Source organism: Acomys russatus, chromosome 14 (assembly GCF_903995435.1).
Source record: "Acomys russatus chromosome 14, mAcoRus1.1, whole genome shotgun sequence".
In the NCBI taxonomy this organism is placed as follows: domain Eukaryota; kingdom Metazoa; phylum Chordata; class Mammalia; order Rodentia; family Muridae; genus Acomys; species Acomys russatus.
In genome coordinates this window covers 3,149,558-3,173,523 of record NC_067150.1, presented here as the reverse complement: position 1 = coordinate 3,173,523, position 23,966 = coordinate 3,149,558, and the positions used below count along the sequence as shown (strand labels likewise).

Here is a 23,966-nt window from a genome sequence, read left to right as displayed (position 1 = left end):
TTTCATTTCATTTAGTTTCTAATGAAAAAATAATCTATGTTCTTATTGTCTTTCTTCTCAGGTCGTAAACCCAGTTCCTGGGTTTGAAAGCCAGCATGCACACTCTGCTTAATTCCTGTACTCCAAAGAAATATTCTTTAAAAAATGCATGGGGATATTTTCCAGATTTTGAGTACACAAGGATACATTAGGAGTTAGGTATGTGTTAGTACGTATGTCAAACAGAAGACTTTTGTAGCAGAACGGAAACAGTAATGTAAAAGGATGGCTGAAGAGGCTCTATGCCCTATTCCTCAGAACAGACAAGCCTACTGTGGCATGAATGCTCCCAAGCCCTTCACAGAACAAGAAGTTCCATAGGCTTGCTGCCATACCAGTGCTCTGAATACACCCCTGTGTCCAGGCTGCTAAATTCAATTTCCTGGAGAGAACAGATAGGAGGTGAGCTGATTTATCTTTCCTTTGCCATCTTGCTAAAGCTTTTATTCATCAGGCTTTGTTTCTCATTTTCAGGGTTGGAGTACAAGGCCATTCTGTAGAGAATGAGGCTTCAGCCATAGTAATTAGCACAGCAAGTTGTTAACTCAGGTGCTGTTGAGAATGGGAAAGCCACATGAGCAGCACTCTAGGTAACACCCCTCCTCACGCATGCAATTTGTAAACTACACATATAACCATATCTGGGATGACAATGGACCTTGTCCTCTATATTTGGAACCTTTCAAAATATATAACTCTTCTACAAAGGCCTGGCATGGAACCACAAATGAAGGAACTTACCACGCAATAATTTTTGATGTGTTCTGACCAGTTGCTGATTGGGCAGACTGCATGGTATTACTCTGTTCTGAAAGGTTAGGTTTCTGAGTAACACCAAAACTGGTTACTTTTCAACAGATTTTAAAAATATTATTGGCTAGTATGTCACATCATTAAAATCCTCTTCAAAATTTATTATGATATTCAGCAAATATATATTATGTAAAGACTTTGGGATTAAAAGTCCTCAGTGAAGCTTCTACCTATTTTCTAACAAAAAATGCCCCTCCTTGCTAGAGAAGACCAGAAGCAAGGATAGATGGGCAATACAAAGCCAAGGACTGAAGGAATCATCAGTGATGCTCACTGGATGAACTGAGACAACGAAACATTCAGGTTTGATTCCAGGTCTGTGTTTGTGAAGTGACAACTTTAACAATCGCATGGAAGCAGACATTTCCATTGTGCTTGTGTCTGAGGTGAACATTGGTGTGGGGTGATGTTTTCGAGAGAGTTAGACTATCCTTCCTCTACGCCAAACCCGCAATCTTAATGCGTTGATGGGTGCGCTGTCATAGAACCGAGCACAGGAAAAACACAGGCAGAACAATTTACACACAGCGAAAGAAAACAAAACAAAACAAGACAAGACAGGACAAAGGTCAAGAAAGTCCTGTGATGCATCTAGACACATGGTCTCACTAGAATCCAAGTGGGGGCAATTTAGATGCAGATGTGGCTGAGTCTTCTTATAGACCCCACTTCAGTGACAGTTCTAGTGAAGGTTCCACATAGTTTGGAGGAGGACACTGGCTCCTATTCTTCTGCTTGCCCTGGTATGCCCAGATTACTTCATGGTCATGGAAAGCGGTTGTTAAATAGTCACCCCAAGGAGTCAAAGACATGTCTCTATAACTATCTCTAAGTGGTGGGAAACAACTGCTTTTTGTATTTGGAACATCCATCAGTCACTGTGTCCACACACTCCTGGACCCTTTACTGGAATAAGTCAAGACGCTTTCAGTGAATGATATTACCTTCCACTTATTTGCTAGAAGAATTGAGTGGGGGGAGGGTAAGGCAAAGCCCAGAAGTCATAAATAATCAGAATAGCCAACAAATAAAAGTAGCTTCCTACATTAGCGTGGTTCTGACATCAGTGGAACATTTACATGGGGTGGGGGAGAAGCATTAATAACATTATTATCAACAAGACTGTTCTCCTTTGTGTAGGTCTGTGTTCACTTTGTTACTTAGTTTTATTTTCTGACATGTTTCATGAACAAGAGACATAGGAATTTTGCAAGAATTCCAGGTTAAGCCAGGCAAGGAATCTGATGTAGAAGTGTTTAATTGTGCAAATAACTTAAAAAAAATAGTTTTAATGTAAGAAGGCTAAAATTTCCAAAAGTAACAGAAAAATAAAGATGCAAGGTGTGTTCTGACTTCCAGACCTCGTTGTTCTCTTTTTTTCTTGATTTCTTTTTTTATTAATTAATTACATCTCAATTGTTATCCCATCCCTTGTATCCTCCCATTCTTCCCTTCCTCCCATTTCCCCCTTACTTCCCTCCCCAAAGACTGTGACTGAGGGGGGAACCTCTTTCCCCTGTATATGCTCATAGGGTATCAAGTCTCCCCTTGGTAGCCTGCTATCCTTCCTGTGAATGCGGCCAGGCCTCCCCATCCAGGGGACATGGTCAAATATGGGGCACCAGAAGCCAATGCATCACTGTAAGGCAAATGGAGGAATAGTGGAAAATTCAATTCTTCATCCACTGCTGCTTTAGTAACCTCCCCTCTTTTCTAAGTGGCATCGAAATTCTCATGTGATGATGCAATTTCATATTCAGTCTTGATTACACTTTAAAAGTAATTCTAGGTTTTCTCCCTCCCTCCCATCTCTTTCTCTCTCTCTCTTTCACTGTGTGTGTGTGTGTGTGTGTGTATATGTGTGTGTGTGTGTGAGAGAGAGAGAGAGAGAGAGAGAGAGAGAGAGAGAGAGAGAGAGAGAGAGATCAATCCATGTGCACATGGTGTATCTGTGTGTTTGTGAGTGTGCACTTCCAGCGTTAATCCTTGACTTCCACCGTCTTTGAGACAGAAATTCATGTTGTTTGCCTCTTAGTGTATGCCAGGTTAGCCACATATCTGCCGGGATTCTCTTGTTTCTATGTCCCAGCCTGTTTTGGGAGGGCTGTCATTTCAGACAACTGCCACCAGCCACAGCTTTACCCTGGTCCTAGGAATCAGAACTCAGGTCTCTCAGTTTGCACAGCAAGTGCTGTTCACTTTTTATAGTAGTAGGGAAGCACCCCAGGGTCTCCTGGAGCTAGGCAACTGTTCTGGTGGGGACCAGCATCCTGAGCCCTTGGGCAGACTCTAATGGATGGACTGTAAACAACGTAAACAAACATAAGTACTTAATGGGCGTAATGATTATGTATGTGAAACATACAATTTAACCAGTCATTCTGTTCGTTAAAAAAAGACATTTATTTTGCTTTGTAAAGCAACATACAGTACTTTAAATACCAACTGACTGTGGGACCACCAATTATCTGATTTTTTGTTGTTGTTGTTGTTGTTATTGTTGCATTAAGGTATCTGTTCTCAAACTCTGAGTCCAGACTCCTTTGAACAACATGTTCACAGGGGTCACATAGCAGATTTCCTGCAGATCAAATGTTTGTATTACAAACCATAATAGTAGCAAAAGTACAGTTAGGAAACAACAGCAAAAATAACTGTATGGTTGGGAGTCACCAGAACATTGAGATCTGTATTAGAGGGCTGCAGCATTAGGAAGGCTAAGAACCCCTGCATTTACGTTGTAAAAAGAAGAAAATTATAGAAGCTGTTGCCATGGGCTTATTCTAGAAACAAACCAAAACCAACCAACCAACCAACCAACCAACCAACCAAACAAACAAACAACCAAACAAACACTTTTTCTTAGCTATTATGAAGTCACTGTTCTCCCTTCCACTTTCTGAGTACTCAGGCATCAAAATGAGAATTGATTTTTTTCTGGGTGATAGCCCCGAGCCTCGTCAGGAGTCTCACTTATCAAAGAAAGATTCAATTATGTTCTGATGCTACACTTGCAAAGAAATACAATTCAGAGAATATTTAAACTGTTCCTGGAGAACAAGCTGCAATAACTTCAGGTTACCTACAGGAGCATGCCTGGTTAGCTGATGGCTAGCTCACAAACCCATCAGACCACAGCTTACACAATTCGGGATTCAGGGCACATTTGACGTTTGGCAGTGTTTACAGTCTCCATGTTTATTATGTAATCAGATGGTGCTTTTAATTAAAATTTTGAGTTAAGAAAATTATACTTATGGTATTTGAATCGCCAATACTGCTGGGTAAGTTTAGTGAGTTAAGCAATGTTCAAAGCAGGAATACCAAATAGCCCGGAGATACTGTTTATCTTTGGCAATTCCAGCTGCTGTGAAAAAGGTTTAAAGGCAGGGTGGGTGCTGTGAGCTAGGAGTGATAAGAATTAATTGGCCAGACCTTAAGGCTCCTTGCCTATTTATGTGTGGGTCAAAGGTAAAACAGTAAAGCCTACTTCAATGCAAAAATGCCACAAAAACTAAATAATTACATCAAGGTAAGAAAACAGCTCCAATAACACCGATTTCTGCTTGGTATCCAGGCAACGTTAACACTTACAATGACCTTCCGAACATTTAACTTCTGCTTTACCGAAAGTGAAAGAAAGAGGTGGGTAACAAAACAAACAAACAAACAAACAAACAAAACAAAACAAAACAAAAAAAAACCAAAAAACCAACCAAACAACCAAACAAAAAAAAACAAACCATACATTTTATCCCACAAAAATAACTTCAGAAGAAGCACACAAACTGAGTGGTATCACCATAATTTAATAGAGTTTAATAGACAGTGAAGACATCAAGTGATCGGGGAAACAGCTCTGTGGGTAAAACATTTGCAACTCAGCAATGGGGCCAGGAGTCTAGAGAGTAGTACCCCTAAAAATGCTAATCAGGCTTTGTTGCCAGCCTGTGATCCCTGCACCCAGAGGCAGGCAATCACAGGCAATCAGATTACTGAGCCTGCAAGCTTAGTTCCCAGTGATAGACCCTGTTTCAATAGGTAAGAATAAGAATCACCAAGAACCCCAACGCAAGCTCTGGGCGTGGTGTGTCTGTGTAGCCATGCATATATGAACACACAAGCATACACATAGACACACAACAACAGCAAGGGAAATGACATGTCTAAATGTTCAAATCTCTGTAAGTACTAAGTAGTAAAAACTGCTCTAAATAATATTTTTACCAGAGAATTCCCTTCTGTTTCCCCCCTAAAATTTTGTATACTTCTCCATATTAAAATATTCTGTAATCCAGAGGAACCCCTTCCTCCTTTGTTTCTCCAGCATCTGGTACCCACATAGCCAACCCCTCATCTTGCTAAATCTATCTCTTTCAAAAAGCTTTTCCTACCCAACAGATCTCACCAGTTCCCATGTCTGTTCTCCTGCTGGTGATTTTTTTCAAGCTGTTAAGAATTCTACTATAGTTTCTTCTTCATGTCCAACCTCTGCAATTTGTGTATATGCATGTGTCCTCTTTTAGACTGTGAGTTCCTATAAGAGCACAGCATGAATCTCACATCATGTATGACTGCATTCCCAGATGTCAACTAATGCTTCCCATTATATAATCAGTCAACATTCATAATATACAGAAATAAAGAATGGCAATATTGAGATAACTAGAGGGAGAAGTGGTACAAAGTCTTTCATCTGAGGCAAACACAAGAGAAATGGAAATAAAAGACCATTCTTTAGGCTCATGCAATAGCCTCTGTGTGGTGGGGCACAGCTGAAAAGTCCTTAATGTGGATGAGGTACACATATAGAGCTGTGACTTTGTGGTGTTCATAAGTGAACACCTGTGAGGGAGGAACAAAGGACCTGTGAGCCTTTCATAGCACATAAAAATGAGCATATAAGAGTTCTACCCAAGTGCCCATGTCTTCAGCTTCCCTACTCTGAGGTAGGTGCATGTTGGGGGGTGGTGGTGAGTTACTGTGCTTTAGGGTCAGAGAGAGACATAATTAGCTTCCGAGATGCCATGCACCCTACTATAGAGTCAACATCAAACTGATTTCCTTGGAGAGGGGTTCATTTTACTCATCTGGTGAAGGCAATGTCCTATTATTTCCTAGTCTCCCACTTTAGAAGCTGTTTTTCCATGTAACCTTTGTCTTTGAAGTGACCCACATCAAATGGCATCCATCTAACCAAGAACGCCTTTCTCTTTTCCTCATGTCCTAGTCTTTCGGGTTTCAGGACCCAGCAACATGTCCCCTTCAGCTTCCTGAGAAGCTCTCTGGCCACCCCATGTCCTCCATACACTGCAAGAAACCCCTTCCATATGTCAATGAAATGAAAAGTCCAGCAATCACAATGCTTCAAAACTTCAATTTCCTTACGTTTTTCTTCCTATCCCAACTTCAGGCTCTTCTTCCCCTTTCTCCCCTGCCTCTCATTCTGTCTGAAATGATTAATCTCTTGTTGCCCAGAAAACTATTCCTTCTTCTGCATTCAGCTTGTTACTTCTTTTGTGAATACACCCTCAGTACCATAGGCAGTGCTGAGGAAAACTCCTAGCACAGCCCTTGAAATGTCAAAGTCACACCCTCACTTTTCAGAGACATGGAAAAGTATGTACAATACAGATCTACAGTGAAAAGACTAAATAGTAACATGTTTAGAGAAATTGAGATATTCTATATAGCCTGTACTAAGTAGGTTTTGAAAGGCCAGGCTTGGAACCCACTGGCTTTAAGTAACTATTTCTATGGAAACAGACATTCTAAGTTCCAAACAGCACATACACACATGTACTTGTTATGCTAAAGCTCCATGGGGCCATCAGCTGGCACTGGGGCTGGGAGGCAGCCCCCATTCTGGACATTGGCCTTTCTGAGAGTTGAATGAGTTTCATACAAAGGAGTGAGGGGCAGGCCACACACCCACCCGAACCAGCACCAGTCAGCCAGTGATCCATCAGATGTTTTCTGCCAGTCCGGCCTTCCTGAGCATACACCATGCTGATCACTGTGTACTGTGTGCGTAGGGACCTCACAGAGGTAACCTTTTCCCTCCAGGTCAGCCCTGACTTTGAGCTCTGCAACTTCAGAGTCCTCTGTGAGCTCGAGTCTGGGGTTCCCGCTGAGGAGATCCAGATCATCCACATGGAACAGCTCCTCACAGATGACCACTGTTCCCTGGGAACCTATGGCCTCAAAGATGGTGATATGGTTGTACTACTTCAGAAGGACAATGTAGGACCTCGAGCTCCAGGGAGGACTCCACATCAACCTCGAACAGATCTCACCGGGTCAGCCATGCCTGGGACATCAAGTTCCCGACACCATCATCATCATCAACACCCTTATCACCATAAGCAACGTCTGCCATCCACACAGCCAGCCCATGGACTGGCCTCTGGAGAGAATACAGGCTATACTCAGGATCTGGACAGCCCTGCCCTGATTCGCAGCATGCTGCTTTCCAACCCCCACGATCTGTCCCTATTGAAGGAACGGAACCCTGCTTTGGCTGACGCTCTGCTGAGCGGAAACCTTGAGACATTTTCTCAGGTCCTGATGGAGCAGCAGAGGGAAAGGGCCTTGAGAGAGCAAGAGATCTTTCATCTTTATTCTTCTGACCCATTTGACCAGGAAGCTCAGGCCAGAATAGAAGAAGAAATCCGTCAGCAGAACATTGAGGAAAATATGAACATAGCTATGGAAGAGGCTCCGGAGAGTTTTGGACAAGTGGCTATGCTCTACATTAACTGCAAAGTGAACGGGCATCCGTTAAAGGCTTTTGTTGACTCAGGTGCCCAGATGACTATCATGAGCCAAGCTTGTGCTGAGAGATGTAACATCATGAGACTGGTGGACCGACGGTGGTCGGGGGTTGCTAAGGGAGTAGGCACACAGAGGATCGTGGGGCGAGTTCATCTGGCTCAGATTCAGATCGAAGGTGATTTCTTACAGTGCTCTTTCTCTATACTTGAAGAGCAGCCCATGGATATCCTTCTAGGCCTTGATATGCTCAGGAGGCATCAGTGTTCCATCGACCTAAAGAAAAATGTGCTGGTGATTGGCACTACCGGCACGCAGACACACTTCCTTCCTGAAGGGGAGCTGCCCTTGTGTGCTAGGCTGGTGAGTGGAGCTGTGCAAGAAGAGGCTTCAGACAAGGATGTAGCAGGCAATATCAAGCACGCAGTAAAGGGTCCAGGACGAAAAAAGCATTGAAGCAGTTCAGATAGAAGCCACTGCCATGAGGGAGCAAGGTGTAGGTCCCAAGAAATTATAGCAATGTCATCATTAAAAACATCTTAGCAAACAACCTTGGCCTTGTGACTGAATTCACAGATGGGTGACTATGTAAGCTATCAATGATTCGTCAGAGTATGTGTGTGTGTGTCCATTCCTTCACTCCCAGATCACTGAACCTCATGCAGGGGAAGGTCTGGAGCTTCCAATTGGTTTCTGAACAATCCAATAGAAGAAAAACATATCTGTCTATCACATTACAGAGTAGCAAGTCTATTCCAAGGGCACCAGACTCTAGAAAAGAAGCCACTCTTTAAGACTAAAAGGACATGTAAACAAAATGATTTCACATTAAGAATAGTAATGGTTTTGTATTATGCCACCAACCCCTTTGTGTGTGTGTGTGTTTGTTTGTGAGTGCGTGCGCACACAAGTATGTGCATGCATACCTGCATAGGTCATCAGCTGAGAAAATTGGATATCCTCCTTAATCACTTCCCACATTAGTTTTTGAGACAAGTTCTCAGACAGAACCTGGAACTTTCCCAGTGCTGCTATAGTATAGTCATTTATCAACTTAATCCATGTTTTCCTTGTGAGTGCTAGAAATGAAATCTAGGTCTTAATGTTCACGCGACCAGCATTTTACTGAGCCATATATTCAGCACCTCCTGGTCAATCCTGTATATACCTTTTTGAGACAGGGTCTCATGACTCTCAACCTGGCTGCCGACTTGAGGTATGGCTGAAGATGACCTTGTATTTCTGATTCTCTTGATTCCACCTACTGAGAGCTGGGAATACAGGCATGTGCCTTTGCGCATGCCTGACAAGCATTTTAGCAACCGAGTTATATGCTAGCCCAAATTCCATCCATACTCATGGATGTGTCTGTTTTCATGTTTGTTCACCTTAGGAAGGGTGTGGCCAACACTGCCGAGTCTACGCTCTTCTTGTTCTGACTATCTATAAATGGCAGCTTGCTGCATGCTCTTTAGTTCATGCTACTTTACAAGGTTACCATCCCAAGATTCCCGCAGGGCCATGATGCTCTCCTCTGCTTCCAGACTTAATTTTGACTTTTCCATGTAGAACTTTGAAATCCCCAAGCATACTCTTTTCCTTGTGCTTAAAGAAAATACAATTGTAAGACAAAAAAAAAAAAAAAAAAAAAAAAAAAAAAAAAAAAAAAAAAAAAAAAGCATTAGACCTTTTCATCTTAATTCTGGAAGCTCTTGGTCTATACTGTGGTGGGCTTGGAAGGTGACAGCCTTAAGCCATCATCTAGGACTCTGACATCTAGTTCAAGGTTTCAGTTAGGCCTTCTTGGAAATATCTGCTTAGGCATTTCAGCCCTTGAGCGTCTGAGAAGGCTTACTTCCAGTGTGACCAGTTCTGGGAAATATTATACTGTTGACTGAGTTCCAGCAAAAGACAGCTTCCTAAGGCCATCAGATTCAGGGAAAATCATTTCTGGGCAATACTTCATTACGACTGATATAAAGGGCTGGAGATACAGCTCTGTGGTAAGAACACTCTTTACTCTTCCAGATGACTCGGGTCAATTCTCACAACCTATATAGAATGATTCGCAACCAACTATAATCCAGCTCCAGGGGATCCAATGCCCCTTCTGTACTCTGCAAGTACTCCTGTATATATATACATATACTTTAATTGTTAAATAAAAAATACTGGTATATCAATCCATTCAAAGCCAAGAAATGCTTACCCTGATCATACCTCGCTGCACTTAGACAGATAACCTACTTTAGGGCCCACTCATCATCCTTGAATTGCCTTAAGGATTGGCTTGCTTTACAGTAGCTCAGACCACAGTGTGGTCTTGTTTTCCGAAGAGAGCTAAGGGATCTGAACACTCTGAATGTTGTAAGAAAATAACTCTCCCTTATAATTAATCTCATTTCACTTTCTCTGGTTTGATTCTTGGTGATGCTGGTAATTTCCTTCTGACATAAGCTTAGCTCCAGTGTCCCTATGCTCACTTTTCTAATATTACCTACACTTGTGTCAAATGTTACACCCCAAAGAATTGTTAAAAGATCCATGGACAAATGTCTTTTTTACCTTTGTTCCTAATAAACACTCAAGGCAAATTACAAATAGAGGACAATGAGGGCCAGAGAGATGTGTTGGTGTGTGAAGGTGTTGGCCACCAATCTGACTCCCTGAGTGATGAAATCCTTAGGAGCCACATGGTAGAAGGAGACAACTCATTTCTCCAGCTTGTCCTCTGAAATCCTCATGAGTTGTGATATGAACCATCTCTACCAGGAGATATTTTAAAATGAAAAATAAAAACTCAATAAATAGAAAGGAAAATGAATAATAAATAAAATGAAAGTTATAAATAAGCAATATATTTATGAAAAACATGGATTCTCTCAGTAATAAAAATCCGCAATATCCTTATATCTTTTCCAGACTCAGCCTTACGGTCATTTGTGCCAAACGTACTAGATTTACAATGTCACATGGGATCAATTGCAACATCAAATGACTTATCTATTCTATACAACTCATTCCAAAACTTCGCATAACCTTTGATGTAAACAGAAGCTTACATTCCCCTGGAGGCTCCACCTCCTCTTTCTTCTGAAGAGGCATCTGTAGAAGGTGGCTATTGTAGTCTAGAACAACTCTCACATGTAATTCTTTCTTGTTTTGACCCAAATTTTTTGTTGCATAACTTTTAATAAATTACTCTCTATGTTTCTTCTACCAAGAACACTTTTAAGCTGCATGTCATGAAGTGATTTTTATTATATGTGAAATCAGTGTTTTCCCAAATAATATTCTTTACCAGCTTCTAACAGACTGTTAATGTGTTCCTCGGAGGGCATGCTTGCATGCTTCTACAAATGCTCAGGCTGCCTTGGATGTGTTCCAACTTTGAAAAAAAAAAAAAAACAGTGTGAGTGAAGAGGTGAATTTAAACAGTTTTGCTGAACTGATAAAAAAAGACCTAAGAGAAGAGTCCATACAGAAAACTAATCAGCTGATAATTTTCTTGACTTTTTTAATGTCTTAGAAATCTGAAAGTACCTGAGAATTTGGTCCTGGGTTTTTAAATCTTTATGTAACCCTTCAGAACGCGAAAGTTCCCCTAATTAATTAAACAAGAATACCCGCACACATAGAAAATGCAAGATCTGTCGCTTGCTTTCTGAGGCTGGGCACTACATGAGGCATTTTGCATAATATTCTGACCATTAATGTTCAGGATAAAATATCAAAGTAACCAGCAGAAACCTCATCTTGTAAATGGCGAATTCCAAACAGAGTATTTCAAAGCATTCAAATATACAAAGATAAGCATTTAAAATATTTCACTGACACAGCAAGTCTACTCTTCAAATTTACAGTATAACCATTTCATGTACTTATATGCATGAACAGGCATGTATGCACACACAGACATACACACAACACACGCACACACATACACACACGTTTCTCCATACATTTATTGAACTGAAATAAAACTGCTTCTTAGAAACAGTTCATAATGTTTTATTATTTCCTTTTCTACTCCTTGTAAAATTGCATTTTATTTTAATACATTTCAGGTATGAATGCTGACAATGCATTCTGGTCCACAAATAACAAGACACTTACTGACCTCTGTATTACCCAGTGAAATCTTTCTTATTTCAAATGCTAAATTGCTTAGTAATATATTTTAAACCTGGAAACAAAAGACGCAAAATCTCAATGAAATTTCACTTCATTTATTTCAATAGAATTTCATTTATTTATAAAATGTTTCTTTAAATAAGAGAACACTGCATTCATTTTGAGTACAATACTCTGTAAGGAATTCCCTAGTAGTCAGATTGTGAGCACACACCTTTAATCCCAGAATGTGGGAAGCAGAGACAGGTGAATCTCTGTGAATTTGAGGCTAGCCTGGTTTACATATGGAGCATCAGGACAGCCAGGACTATATAGAGAGATCCTGTTCCAAAAACAAACACACAACAACAAAACAAAATAAAACAGAACAAAAAAAGAACTCCTGAGTAACCAGTTGGTGAGCTGGAGTAACTCCAGGGGGTGTGTTAGAAAAGTCCCAGTGCTACCAACAGCAACGACAACAGGAGATCAGTAATTCCTTAGGGAAACTTCATGAAGTTGCATTAATTCAGGACTTTTAAATACAGTCACAAATATAACTAACTGAAATCTAACAGTGCAGGCATGAAGGTATGAGCATATTGGTCCAAAAGACAAGGACTGCGGTTGGACTGGCAGGGGTCACTGGCCTACGGAAATGGGTCCCACTCTCCTAGCAGCTGGAAGTTACCCTTGGCTGTAGGGTAGGAGTGGATCTGGAAAGAGCTGGGGGAAGATGCATATAATCTAAATGCACTGCATGAAATTCTCTAAATATTATAAAAATAGTATTAAAAGAGGAAGGAACATAACTAAGCAAGCCATGACATTTTCAGTAGCTTTAAACTATTCCCTAGTAATGCTCCAAGCACAGGCAGCACCAAAGTTGCCTACACCAAGCTCAAATTGTCATCAGGGAACTTCCACATGTATATGACCATAATTCACAGTCTGCGAATAAGGCAAGCTTCCCTGGTTCCTTCTGTTAGATGTCACAATCAAACAGAAGACAGAATGAACTTGTACAAACCTGTTCAAATGAACAAACTATTTAAAAGCCCCAGTAAGGCATTTGTTTTGCCTTATTGCTGCATAAATGCTTGTTTTTATGAAAATGAAATTCACTACTGTGATAAGTGTCATTTTAAGACAACTGTTAACTCCACTGTGGTTAAAATATGATTAAATTAGAAGACTAACAAGGGTAAACAGAATATATCATATTAGCATTGGTCTTTAAATATCGGCTCATAACATTTCTCTAGTTTCTACAGGGTCATGACCCCAAGCAAAGGAGACATGGATGTCTCATCACCATAGAGGCTAAATGGTGCCTTTGTTACGAGAACACCGTATTTATTTTTAATCAAATTTTAAGAAAATCACTTGCTGATACCAATAGTTTATAAGGAGTCTCCCAGTAAATGATTAGTGACCAGGCATTCACACTGGGAAACTGGTGGTGAAGCCACCTATCGTTTACTCTCTTGTACTGTGGAGTTATATGTGTATATTGTATGTACATAAGAGAGATAGATGCACCTGCTCATGTTAACATAGGGAGACCAGAGAACACCATCATATGGAGTTAGGAGATATTTAGCTAACTTGGAATTAAACTGGTGACCACGATGCCACAGAGTTCCTCTCGCTTCAGTCCCCAACAGAACTTGTGTCACAAGCGTGCATAGTCACAGTAGAATGTTTTTATTCACAAAGTGCTGGGAATTTGACCTCAAATCCTCATGCTTGCACAGTGGACATCCCCTGCTGAGCTGTCTCCTACCCAGGCCTAATTACTCTTCCAGGATAACATCTGTACAGATGACTAAGAAAGGGGAGCAATGTCACAGACGAAGAGATGAAGAAGAAAGAAAGCAACACAAAATAATAAAATCAATAAATGCTCTCCCAGACACCTGGGTTCATTTTTACAGATTCATGGCTTAAATACTGTGGGTGGAAACTTGCTAACATTTCTAAAGCTCTTCATTGAAAAATGATATGAAAAAAAAACTGCTTCCAGTATCCAGAGTACAGTCCAAGTCAAGCTTGCCTTTGAACCCCAGCTTTATTCAGTACCTGGGTCCATCCGTCAGAATGTCAGCAGTTCCAGCGATCTGTCTAGAATGAGAAGGATGCTTACAGTCCTGCTGTGCACTCCTTTCCTTCTTTGCAGGTCCCACGCAATGAGCGGGACACTCACAGGTAGGTCTGCTTCAACTTCCTGTGTAAGGGTGTGGTCCACTGACCGATGTCCTTTCCTCATCGCTTCCTTCCCTCCCTTCCTCACTTGCTGTTGTCTCTTTGGCTTTCTGCTTTTAGAAGACTTGTAATTCAAGGGTTTTTTTGTGGGGTGGGTTTTTTGTTTGTTTTTGCATTACTTTTACTTTATATGTGTGCATGTATGTGTGTGTGTGTGTGTGTGTGTGTGTGTGTGTGTGTGTGTGTGTGTGTGTGCAGGTGCCCATAGAAGCCAGACGGGGGTATCAGATCCTTTGGACCTTGAGCTACAGGCATTTGTGAGTGTGGTGAAGTGGGTGCTGGGATCTGCTCTCTGAATCTCTGATAGAGAAGCCGTCATTGGTAACCTCTCAGCCATCTCGCCTGCCTGCAGTTTCTAATCAGCAGAGATGAAGCACAGCATTTTCAAGATGACTTTCTTCTGTGCAAGTCCAGGTGATGTGGCTATGCTTTAGGTGGGGGCAGGTGTGTATTTTTCTACTGCTCATTGATGTATTGCTGTTGAATTTAAATAAAAGGTTAGAAGTTACCAGCATAAATATACTCCCCGGATGAAATCATTGGCCCAGCAGGTTCTTGTCCTACAGTTTGACCACCAGTGTAAAATTCAGCTGCTCCAGATCTTCATCATAAAACCCCTTATCACAGAGAAAGCACGTAAGACTCTGTCAATTCACATGATTTTTCTTCAACTTCCCATTGTATGTAGGGATACAATAACTTTTCTAAGTCCAAAAATGTTAGCATTTCACAGTCACAGATATAAATTTTGCCCTTGTTTTATGCCATGAAGAAAGACATGAAAATGTAAGATACTGCCTCAGCACATACAAAACATAAGAGCTCAGGGAGAGGAACTAGAAAATGCAAAGTGACATAATAAAAAGCATATAGACTCCAATGTGGATTCCTGAGCATGGAGTCAAATGAAACAGAACCACACTTCATATGCAGTCACTTGGCACAGCATGTCAGAATCTGCCCCACAGAACAGTATGGATCATTTGCTGTATTCTACTTCTGTTGAATATCCTCAACAAGAGGCTAATTTTCAGTGCTGAAATGGCTCTGTGAACTCTAACTAGATGCATTGGAAAATCTTCCCCTTTGTTAGAACTTGACTGGCTTCTATATGCAATTGTGTGACTGAATCACTCATTTTTAGGACTGTCTTAACAGAACTGGAATAAATGTGTTCTGAGTTAACAACACTCTGATATTTCTATAGATAATTAAATCCAAGCACTCCACTGTGCACATCCTTCAAGAATTTTTTGTTGTTGTTGTTTTGATTTTTTTAATTTTTATTTATTTTTTAATTTTAATTTTATTAATTTATTCAGATTACAGCTCAATTGTTATCTCATCACTTGTATCTTCCCGTTCCTCCCTCTCGCGTTCAGCCTATTCCCCTCCCCTAGGTCTAAGACCTAGGGGGAACTCCTCCCCCACTATATGGTCATAGGCTATCAAGACTTTTTAATCTAGTAGAGTTGTGTCTTTAAGGTTGCTAAAACGGGTGTTTATAGTGGCCAATTAATATGTTTTCCTGACATTGTTTTGTTTTAAAAACTGATATTCCTTCAGCCTCATTAACTCCTCAGACCTGGGCAATGAAGAATAGTTAGACGTGGCATGAGAAATTAACTTTAAAATTCAGGCTTGTAGTGATGCTGTACATCTGCAAAGAAGCTGTAATAGGGCTGAGTGAGTAAGGTATTTGCTAGCTGTAATAGGGCTGAGTGAGTAGGGTCTTTGCTAGCTGTAATAGGGCTGAGTGAGTAGGGTCTTTGCTAGCTGTAATAGGGCTGAGTGAGTAGGGTCTTTGCTAGCTGTAATAGGGCTGAGTGAGTAAGGTCTTTGCTAGCTGTAATAGGGCTGAGTGAGTAAGGGCTTTGCTAGCTGTAATAGGGCTGAGTGAGTAAGGGCTTTGCTAGCTGTAATAGGGCTGAGTGAGTAAGGGCTTTGCTAGCTGTAATAGGGCTGAGTGAGTAGGGTCTTTGCTAGCTGTAATAGAGCTGAGTGAGTAGGGTCTTTGCTAGCTGTAATAGGGCTGAGTGAGTAGGGTCTTTGCTAGCTGTAATAGGGCTGAGTGAGTAGGGTCTTTGCTAGCTGTAATAGGGCTGAGTGAGTAAGGTCTTTGCTAGCTGTAATAGGGCTGAGTGAGTAGGGTCTTTGCTAGCTGTAATAGGGCTGAGTGAGTAAGGTCTTTGCTAGCTGTAATAGGGCTGAGTGAGTAAGGTCTTTGCTAGCTGTAGTAGGGCTGAGTGAGTAAGGGCTTTGTTAGCTGTAATAGAGCTGAGTGAGTAAGGGCTTTGCTAGCTGTAATAGGGCTGAGTGAGTAGGGTCTTTGCTAGCTGTAATAGGCTGAGTGAGTAGGGTCTTTGCTAGCTGTAATAGGGCTGAGTGAGTAAGGGCTTTGCTAGCTGTAATAGGGGCTGAGTGAGTAGGGGTCTTTGCTAGCTGTAATAGGCTGAGTGAGTAAGGTCTTTGCTAGCTGTAATAGGGCTGAGTGAGTAAGGGCTTTGCTAGCTGTAATAGGGCTGAGTGAGTAAGGGCTTTGCTAGCTGTAATAGGGCTGAGTGAGTAAGGTCTTTGCTAGCCGTGATAGGGCTGAGTGAGTAAGGGCTTTGCTAGCTGTAATAGGCTGAGTGAGTAGGGTCTTTGCTAGCTGTAATAGGCTGAGTGAGTAGGGTCTTTGCTAGCTGTAGTAGGGCTGAGTGAGTAAGGTCTTTGCTAGCTGTAATAGGGCTGAGTGAGTAAGGGCTTTGCTAGCTGTAATAGGGCTGAGTGAGTAAGGCTTGCTACTAGGGCTGAGTGAGTAGGGTCTTTGCTAGCTGTAATAGGCTGAGTGAGTAGGGTCTTTGCTAGCTGTAATAGGGCTGAGTGAGTAAGGGCTTTGCTAGCTGTAATAGGGCTGAGTGAGTAGGGTCTTTGCTAGCTGTAATAGGGCTGAGTGAGTAGGGTCTTTGCTAGCTGTAATAGGCTGAGTGAGTAGGGTCTTTGCTAGCTGTAATAGGGCTGAGTGAGTAAGGGCTTTGCTAGCCGTGATAGGGCTGAGTGAGTAAGGGCTTTGCTAGCTGTAATAGGCTGAGTGAGTAGGGTCTTTGCTAGCTGTAATAGGGCTGAGTGAGTAAGGGCTTTGCTAGCTGTAATAGGGCTGAGTGAGTAAGGGCTTTGCTAGCTGTAATAGGGCTGAGTGAGTAAGGTCTTTGCTAGCTGTAATAGGGCTGAGTGAGTAAGGGCTTTGTTAGCTGTAATAGAGCTGAGTGAGTAAGGGCTTTGCTAGCTGTAATAGGGCTGAGTGAGTAGGGTCTTTGCTAGCTGTAATAGGCTGAGTAGTAGGGTCTTGCTAGCGTTAATAGGGCTGAGTGAGTAAGGGCTTTGCTAGCTGTAATAGGGCTGAGTGAGTAGGGTCTTTGCTAGCTGTAATAGGGCTGAGTGAGTAGGGTCTTTGCTAGCTGTAATAGGGCTGAGTGAGTAGGGTCTTTGCTAGCTGTAATAGGGCTGAATGAGTAGGGTCTTTGCTACCAGTGCGCACTCTAAGGCTAAAATTGATTTGGATAAGAAACAATGTGTTGACATCAATCTGTCAGATATTTTTAGTATGGACAAAGTTAATCATTTAATAGTCTCATAGAATTTTTAAATGTTTTGTTCTCATCATTTAATCTCACAACTTAAAATATGAAAACAATTTAATGAATATTCTCTAAACTAGTTTCAATTAAATTCATATTACAGCTGAATTTTCAAACTCATTGAAAACTGGGTGTATTTATACAACTAAGAAAGAGAATGAGTAGAAATGGGGTGCGAGACACTAAAAACAGATATAGCATTTAAATGACTCACAAGCCTGGACCAACTTAGAAAAACATCAATCAAATTATATCATTTTTCTCCTTCAGTGATCTGGATATACTGAATTGGTCTCAAGCATTGCAGACTTGGGGCTTGAAGGGAATATATTCTTAAAGATCAGAAGTTTCAGAAGTAGCATACAAAGTGTTAGAGCCTTAATACTTACATTAAAGTTGCCATGAGTACCCGGACAGTTTGGATGAAAAGAACACATAGAATCAGATGTAAGAGAAATAAAGAGACACATGCGATATGTATGAACAGAGCGATAATTCAGGTGGAAGTTGGCTGAGGGCAGTGAGAAGCAGGGAGCCCGGGTTCTATGGTTTCCTCTGCAGGGCCAGTTATGGTTGACTAAGGGAAATTGTTGTGACCAGACTAGCATGTTGCCATGGAAGCAGAGGGAAAGCAGGACAGCTATGACATTCTGTGTGCTAGGCAATACAGAAAAAAACACAATAGCAGAGTAAGACATTCCCTTAAGACGTTCCCTTTCAATCAGAAGCCCAGAAAGCAAGCTCAGTCTCACAGCACAGTAGGACAGTGAACAAACATATTGGTGACACCAATGGAACACCATAAACTTAACCAAAATGTATTTGTTACCTACTTTGAAAGTATCTGTTTTTCCATTGTATTTCTGGTGCCTCATAATTGACCATGTCCCCTGGAGGGGGAGACCTGGTGGCACTCAGAGGAAGGATAGCAGGTTACCAAGAAGAGACTTGATACCCTATGAGCATATACAGGGGGAGGTAATCCCCCTCAGGAACAGTCATAGGGGAGGGGAATAAGGGGAAAATGGGAGGGAGGGAAGAATGGGAGGATACAAGGGATGGGATAACCATTGAGATGTAACAAGAATAAATTAATAAAAAATAAACAAAAAGAAGAGACTTGATACTCTATGAGCATATACAGGGGGAGGAGGTCCCCCTCAGTCACAATCATAGAGGAGGGGAGTGAGGGGAAAATGGGAGGGAGGGAGGAATGGGAGGATACAAGGGATTGGATAACAATTGAGATGTAATATGAATAAATTAATAAAATATATTATAAAAATGTAAAAAAAAAAAAAAAAAAGAAAGAAAAGTCACTGTTGAATAACTTTGTTCCTAGTATAGCCCATCTAGATTTTACAGTTTGATGGCATGAAATTATTTCTACAGAAATCCAAGGGCCCTAATGGTACAGCCTCCCATCAGAAATCATCACATAAAAGTCAAGTAACAGATGGGCAGTTAGCGTAAAAAAGAGATGACATGTCCTCTGCTCACACACCGCCAACTGTCATGGCCCTGGCTTCAAAAGAGAAACCGAGAGGAAACAATCCCACTGATATTCCAGAGCCATAGGAGTTTATGTCCCCATATGACAAGGCTGATGCTGTCAAAATCTTACCACAGCATGACTCTTTGGCACTGATGTGTAACTGTCTTCATGGGTACAAGGAATAAAAACATGGCTTGTTTTCTTAGCAAATGTCTAATTTATATTTTATGAAAACCAAAAATATTTTCCCTTACCTGGTTCCCCTATCTGGTTTCACTGATTCACTTTAAGTTACTTTTTAAGTTAAAAAAAAAAAATCACAATAAAGAACAGTGATAATAGCCTTTATAATTTTTCTCCCATGGAAACTTCCAGGCATATTTCAAGCATGATGAAGGGCTACCAGAGCACACTGGCAAGTTTAAACTTCTACTGCAGTGTAGCTTTTGATAACTTTTTAAATTTCTGAAGATTTGGTGCCCAACAAAAGGGAGAAATTGATGTCTTAAGACAAATTCTGAGACTAGACTGAGGATCAGTGTCATTTGGTGGCAACACTGGTGTGGGCCAATGTGAGAGATCAGAGTAAGTGTCTTCTTCCAAGGTTGGCCAAACAATACAGATCATATCTAAGGAAGATCTGCTATGGCCCCAATAGGCAGGGAGAGGTCACCATTGTTACTGGCTGTCAAAATGCAAATGAACTGCAGTATGCATTTGTTGAGGATCATTCCTTGGGCACATATCTGAGGACCACCTGTGAGGATTCTTCTTCTTCTTCTTCTTCTTCTTCTTCTTCTTCTTCTTCTTCTTCTTCTTCTTCTTCCTCTTCTTCTTCTCCTCCTCCTCCTCCTCCTCCTTCTTCTTCTTCTCCTTCTTATTCTTCTCCTTCTTCTTCTAAGTGGTACAACTAGAAGAGCTTTGCCCAGGATCTGAATGTCTTTTTTTTACTTTAAAAAATGAATTTATTCATCACATCTCAATTGTTATCCAATCCCTTGTTTCCTTCCGTTCCTCTCTCCCTCCAACTTTCACCCTATTGCCCTCCCCTGTGTCTGTGACTGAGGGACACCACCTCCCCCTCCATATGATCATAGGGTATCAAGCCTTTTCTTGGTAGCCTGTTATCCTTCCTCTGAGTGCCATGGGGCCTCCCTATCAACGGAACATGGTCAAATATGGGGCATCAGAGTTCGTGTGAAAGTCAGGCAAATTCTGTAGTTTTCTCTGATGCTCTGAAGGTCCCCATCCTCTGGTGACTGTGTTCAGTTTGAGAATAACTTACTGACATAGACCAATTTAAGTAGGTAGAAAATAAAATTCATTTCCTAATAGAAAACATTAAGACCGTTTAAATTTCCCAAGAATATTCAAAAGATTCTAGAAGCAAATAGGTAAAGCTGAGTATTAGAAGCACAGTGCTAAGCCTGCCTTTCATTTGCTTTTTCAGCTGTCTTCCACAGACAACAAAGCCAGTGCTCTGAATCCATTGCTGTGTGGTCTCCTAGTTCACTGTATACATTATGTGGCCTGTTGTTCTCTCCATGGTGCCCACATATGGGAAGGTCTGAGCACACTCTAATTGCAAGGTTATCAAAAACATGTTGACAGGAAATGCAGGTGCTTGACTTCATAGTTATCTAAGCCACCCCTCATTGCAGACAGACTAAATCTTGCAAACCTCAGAAATTTTTGCAGGCTATATATACAGCACAAGCGTACATCAAGGCAATAATCTTATCCATCACTAACTTGATGACCTCACAGCTAGATACTGAGGGCAAATTCACGGATACTACAGAATGATGTTGCGCGTGAAAGCTAATGCAATCTTCTCTTGAAGGTTACTTTCAAATGAAAGCTTCAAATAAAAATAAAAATCAGTTAGCAGTAATATCTGTCATTTACTTAGCACTTACCAGGTAAATATGTATCAAACATGATTTTTTTTTTCAACTTAAATCTGTAGAAATCTAAGTAATAAATAACTTCCCCAATTTAGAGACTGGGGCACTGAAGAATGGAGCAGTGTTCATGGTCACAGGTCACAGAACTAAGTGGCAGTATTCAAGAACCAGGTGCCCAGTGCCTCTTGTTCCTTCTATTATGTTACCTCTTTGTGACAGAACTTAAATTCAAAAGAGCATAGAACCAGGTAAAGCTTTGAGCACTAGATAAAAGTAAGGACTGTAGTGAAGAGAAGATAGTGGAAGAGCGAGGGTACTACTTTACACAAGAGACAGGGACCAGCTCCCTGAGAAGGAAGAGGCATCCTAGGTGATGAGAGGGAGTAATTCAGAAACAGTAGGGCCAAGCACATTATCGGAGGAACACAGGAGCTGGGGCTGCAGCAAACATGGAGTGCAGAGGAAGACAAGAAGGTGGGCAGAGGGAATAATCTAGAAAGGAGCGGATGGATGGTTAAGATTTGCAGTTATAAAACAAAGGTAGTCTTTACATCATTCTAACTGTTCTGTGAGGATACTTGTGTCTTAAGAAAATAAGGTCACTCTATTTAAAAAATACTTTTATTGGATACTTTATGAAACATGAGAAATCTGTGGGTTGAGTCTTGAGAAGTCCTGAGCCTCTGAGTTGTGCCAAGGATGAACTAGAGCTAAGGAAATAAGTGATGAAGTAAAAAGGCCAAGACACCAAATGAATATATTTCACAAAGAAAGATGGAGACACTGCCTTTACCATGTCAGATGCAGATGCAGGGTCAGGATGGAGTTGAGCACAGATGAGAAAGGGAAGTTGCTGGTAACTCTGACAGCGGCTATCCTGGGTGAAGAAGCCCCTGGTGTGAAGGGTGTTGCGAATCTGATGAGATTACAGGACTCAGGAGAGCAGCACCAAATTTCAGGAATATGTCCTATGGAGGCAGACGTGCTGCGAGAGAGGAAGGAGTGTGAGAGTATTTCTTTGGATAGTATGGTAGTCCAGTATGGCTACAAGTTAATGGCAGCAATCAAATGGGAGGAAGGACCTGAAGGCAAGAAGGAGAATCTTAGCAGTAGCATCCTTGCTTGTGAGGGAGGAGCTGGGATTGAGTGTAATCCTGGGCTGCAAAGGCAGGGCAGTGGTGTGAAGGAAGCATGGAGTGGAGAGAAGTGAGCGTTGAATGAATGAGCGTGCCAAGAAGGGTTGAAATATCCCTTAGAGCACAAGGCAGGAAGTCGAGAGGAAAAGGTAGTTGAATTTCAGACCAATTCTGGGAAGTCATATGCAACTCTTCTTTAAGATACAAAAGAGTCAGATGTGGTGGTGCAGGACTTTAAACTCAGCACTTGGGAGGCAGAGGCAAGCAGATCTCTTGAGTTCTAGGCCAACCTGGTCTACAAAGTGAGTCTAGAACAGCCAGTACTACAAGAGAAACCCTGTCTTGAAAAACAAAAACAAAAGCAAAAACAAACAAACAAAAGATACAAAGGAAGCCAACTACGTTGATGGGGCATTTATTCTGATGGACTTCGTCACTTACTGGAAATGTGTCTTTATTCAATGTAGCAAACATCTTTATAATTCAGTTTCCTTAAATAAAATGAGATAATGAGATGATCACAGATTGACACCGTGAAACACCAACTAAGGTATAGGTGTTTTGAGCTGTCTCAGTGACACTGGGGTTTAGTTCTGTGGATGTGTACTTTGCGATGTTCAATGTTTTTTAGAATATGGGAAAATCTGAGGGATGAATAATTATGCCTCCATCAACACCATCCTTGTTGAGAAGAACAGAGGCAGATGGTCATGACAAATGTCTTCCAAGTCTACTGACTGTATCCTGAGGGTCTGTGTCAGAGAAATCCAGTTTATGGTGATGAAAAAACCTTGTATCCACCTTCAATTCTCTGTCTTCTCTTAGTACATTTTACATAGAACAATCCAGATAAAAGGAGCAGAAGTTGACTTTGGCCCCTGCTATTTTTTTTTTCAGGCCTTAGAAGTACTAATAAGTAGTGAAATTCTCTGTAGATGACAGCCAAGAAAAGAAAGAGGCAGCCCAGGGTTATCCTGAAGTGGAAAAAATAGCAGTCCTGAATTATGGACACTGTTGTCATTAGTGGTCATAATAATTAAACCTAGGTGCTACTAGCAATCACTCCAGCAGTAGCAGAGAGAGGCTGGGTCTCAGATGTCACCAGTACAGCAGAGAACATCTCACAACTGTAAAATGAGAGAAAAATAATAATTTTAACCAGATTGACCTGAAAGCTCCCAGCACAAAGTGAGAATGAGCCGAGAAGGGCAGGACAATTATTAAAGGCAATGTATCAAGTTCTATTCAAATGATCAGTGGGGTGCAGCAGGCAAGGCTCTCAGTGACCTTGCTAGTTGGCACCTTCATTAACGATGTGTAAAATGAAGACCAGCTTGAAAACGGGTTTTCAAAGATAATTCTCTTCTGGGAATTGTTCCAAGTGAGAGCTTCTAAGATCACAGTAATCTTTTATGTTGATATGAATAACAGGCCTTTGGGAGAGTTACAGACCCAGGTAGATGACAGAGGCTGAAAATGTTCTAGGCCTAAGATAGATTATATAGAGGCTAGAGGCTTTCAGGACTAGGCCTAAGTTAGCAGACAGAGGCAATACGCCTCTCAGACAACAACTGAAACAAGCAAATAAATGTTCCTTTTATGTACATCCATATACATGCTCTCTATCTCCTGTTATGTAATGGTCTGCGTATCCCAGCAAGGAGGACTCCATCTGGAGTGTCCCTCAATCCTGCATCTTCAAAATTATGAGCCAAATGAACTAAACCCATTTTCTTCAGAATGAGCCCACTTCCTCATCTGTAGCATTACATTACCAGCAACAGGTACGTGCTGCATACAGATCACA

The 23,966-nt window shown here is 41.3% G+C and overlaps 2 protein-coding genes across 2 annotated transcripts in view; one reads left to right on the top strand and one right to left on the bottom strand.

Moving 5' to 3' along the window:
• Pdgfd (platelet derived growth factor D) overlaps window positions 1-23,966 on the bottom strand; it is a 224,739-nt gene that overhangs the window by 109,835 nt on the left and 90,938 nt on the right. The window lies entirely within an intron of this gene.
• On the top strand, window positions 6,859-8,238 carry Ddi1 (DNA damage inducible 1 homolog 1). The gene has a single exon (XM_051155882.1). The coding sequence runs from the start codon at window positions 6,859-6,861 to the stop codon at window positions 8,077-8,079; it is 1,221 nt and encodes a 406-aa protein (XP_051011839.1). The 3' UTR covers window positions 8,080-8,238.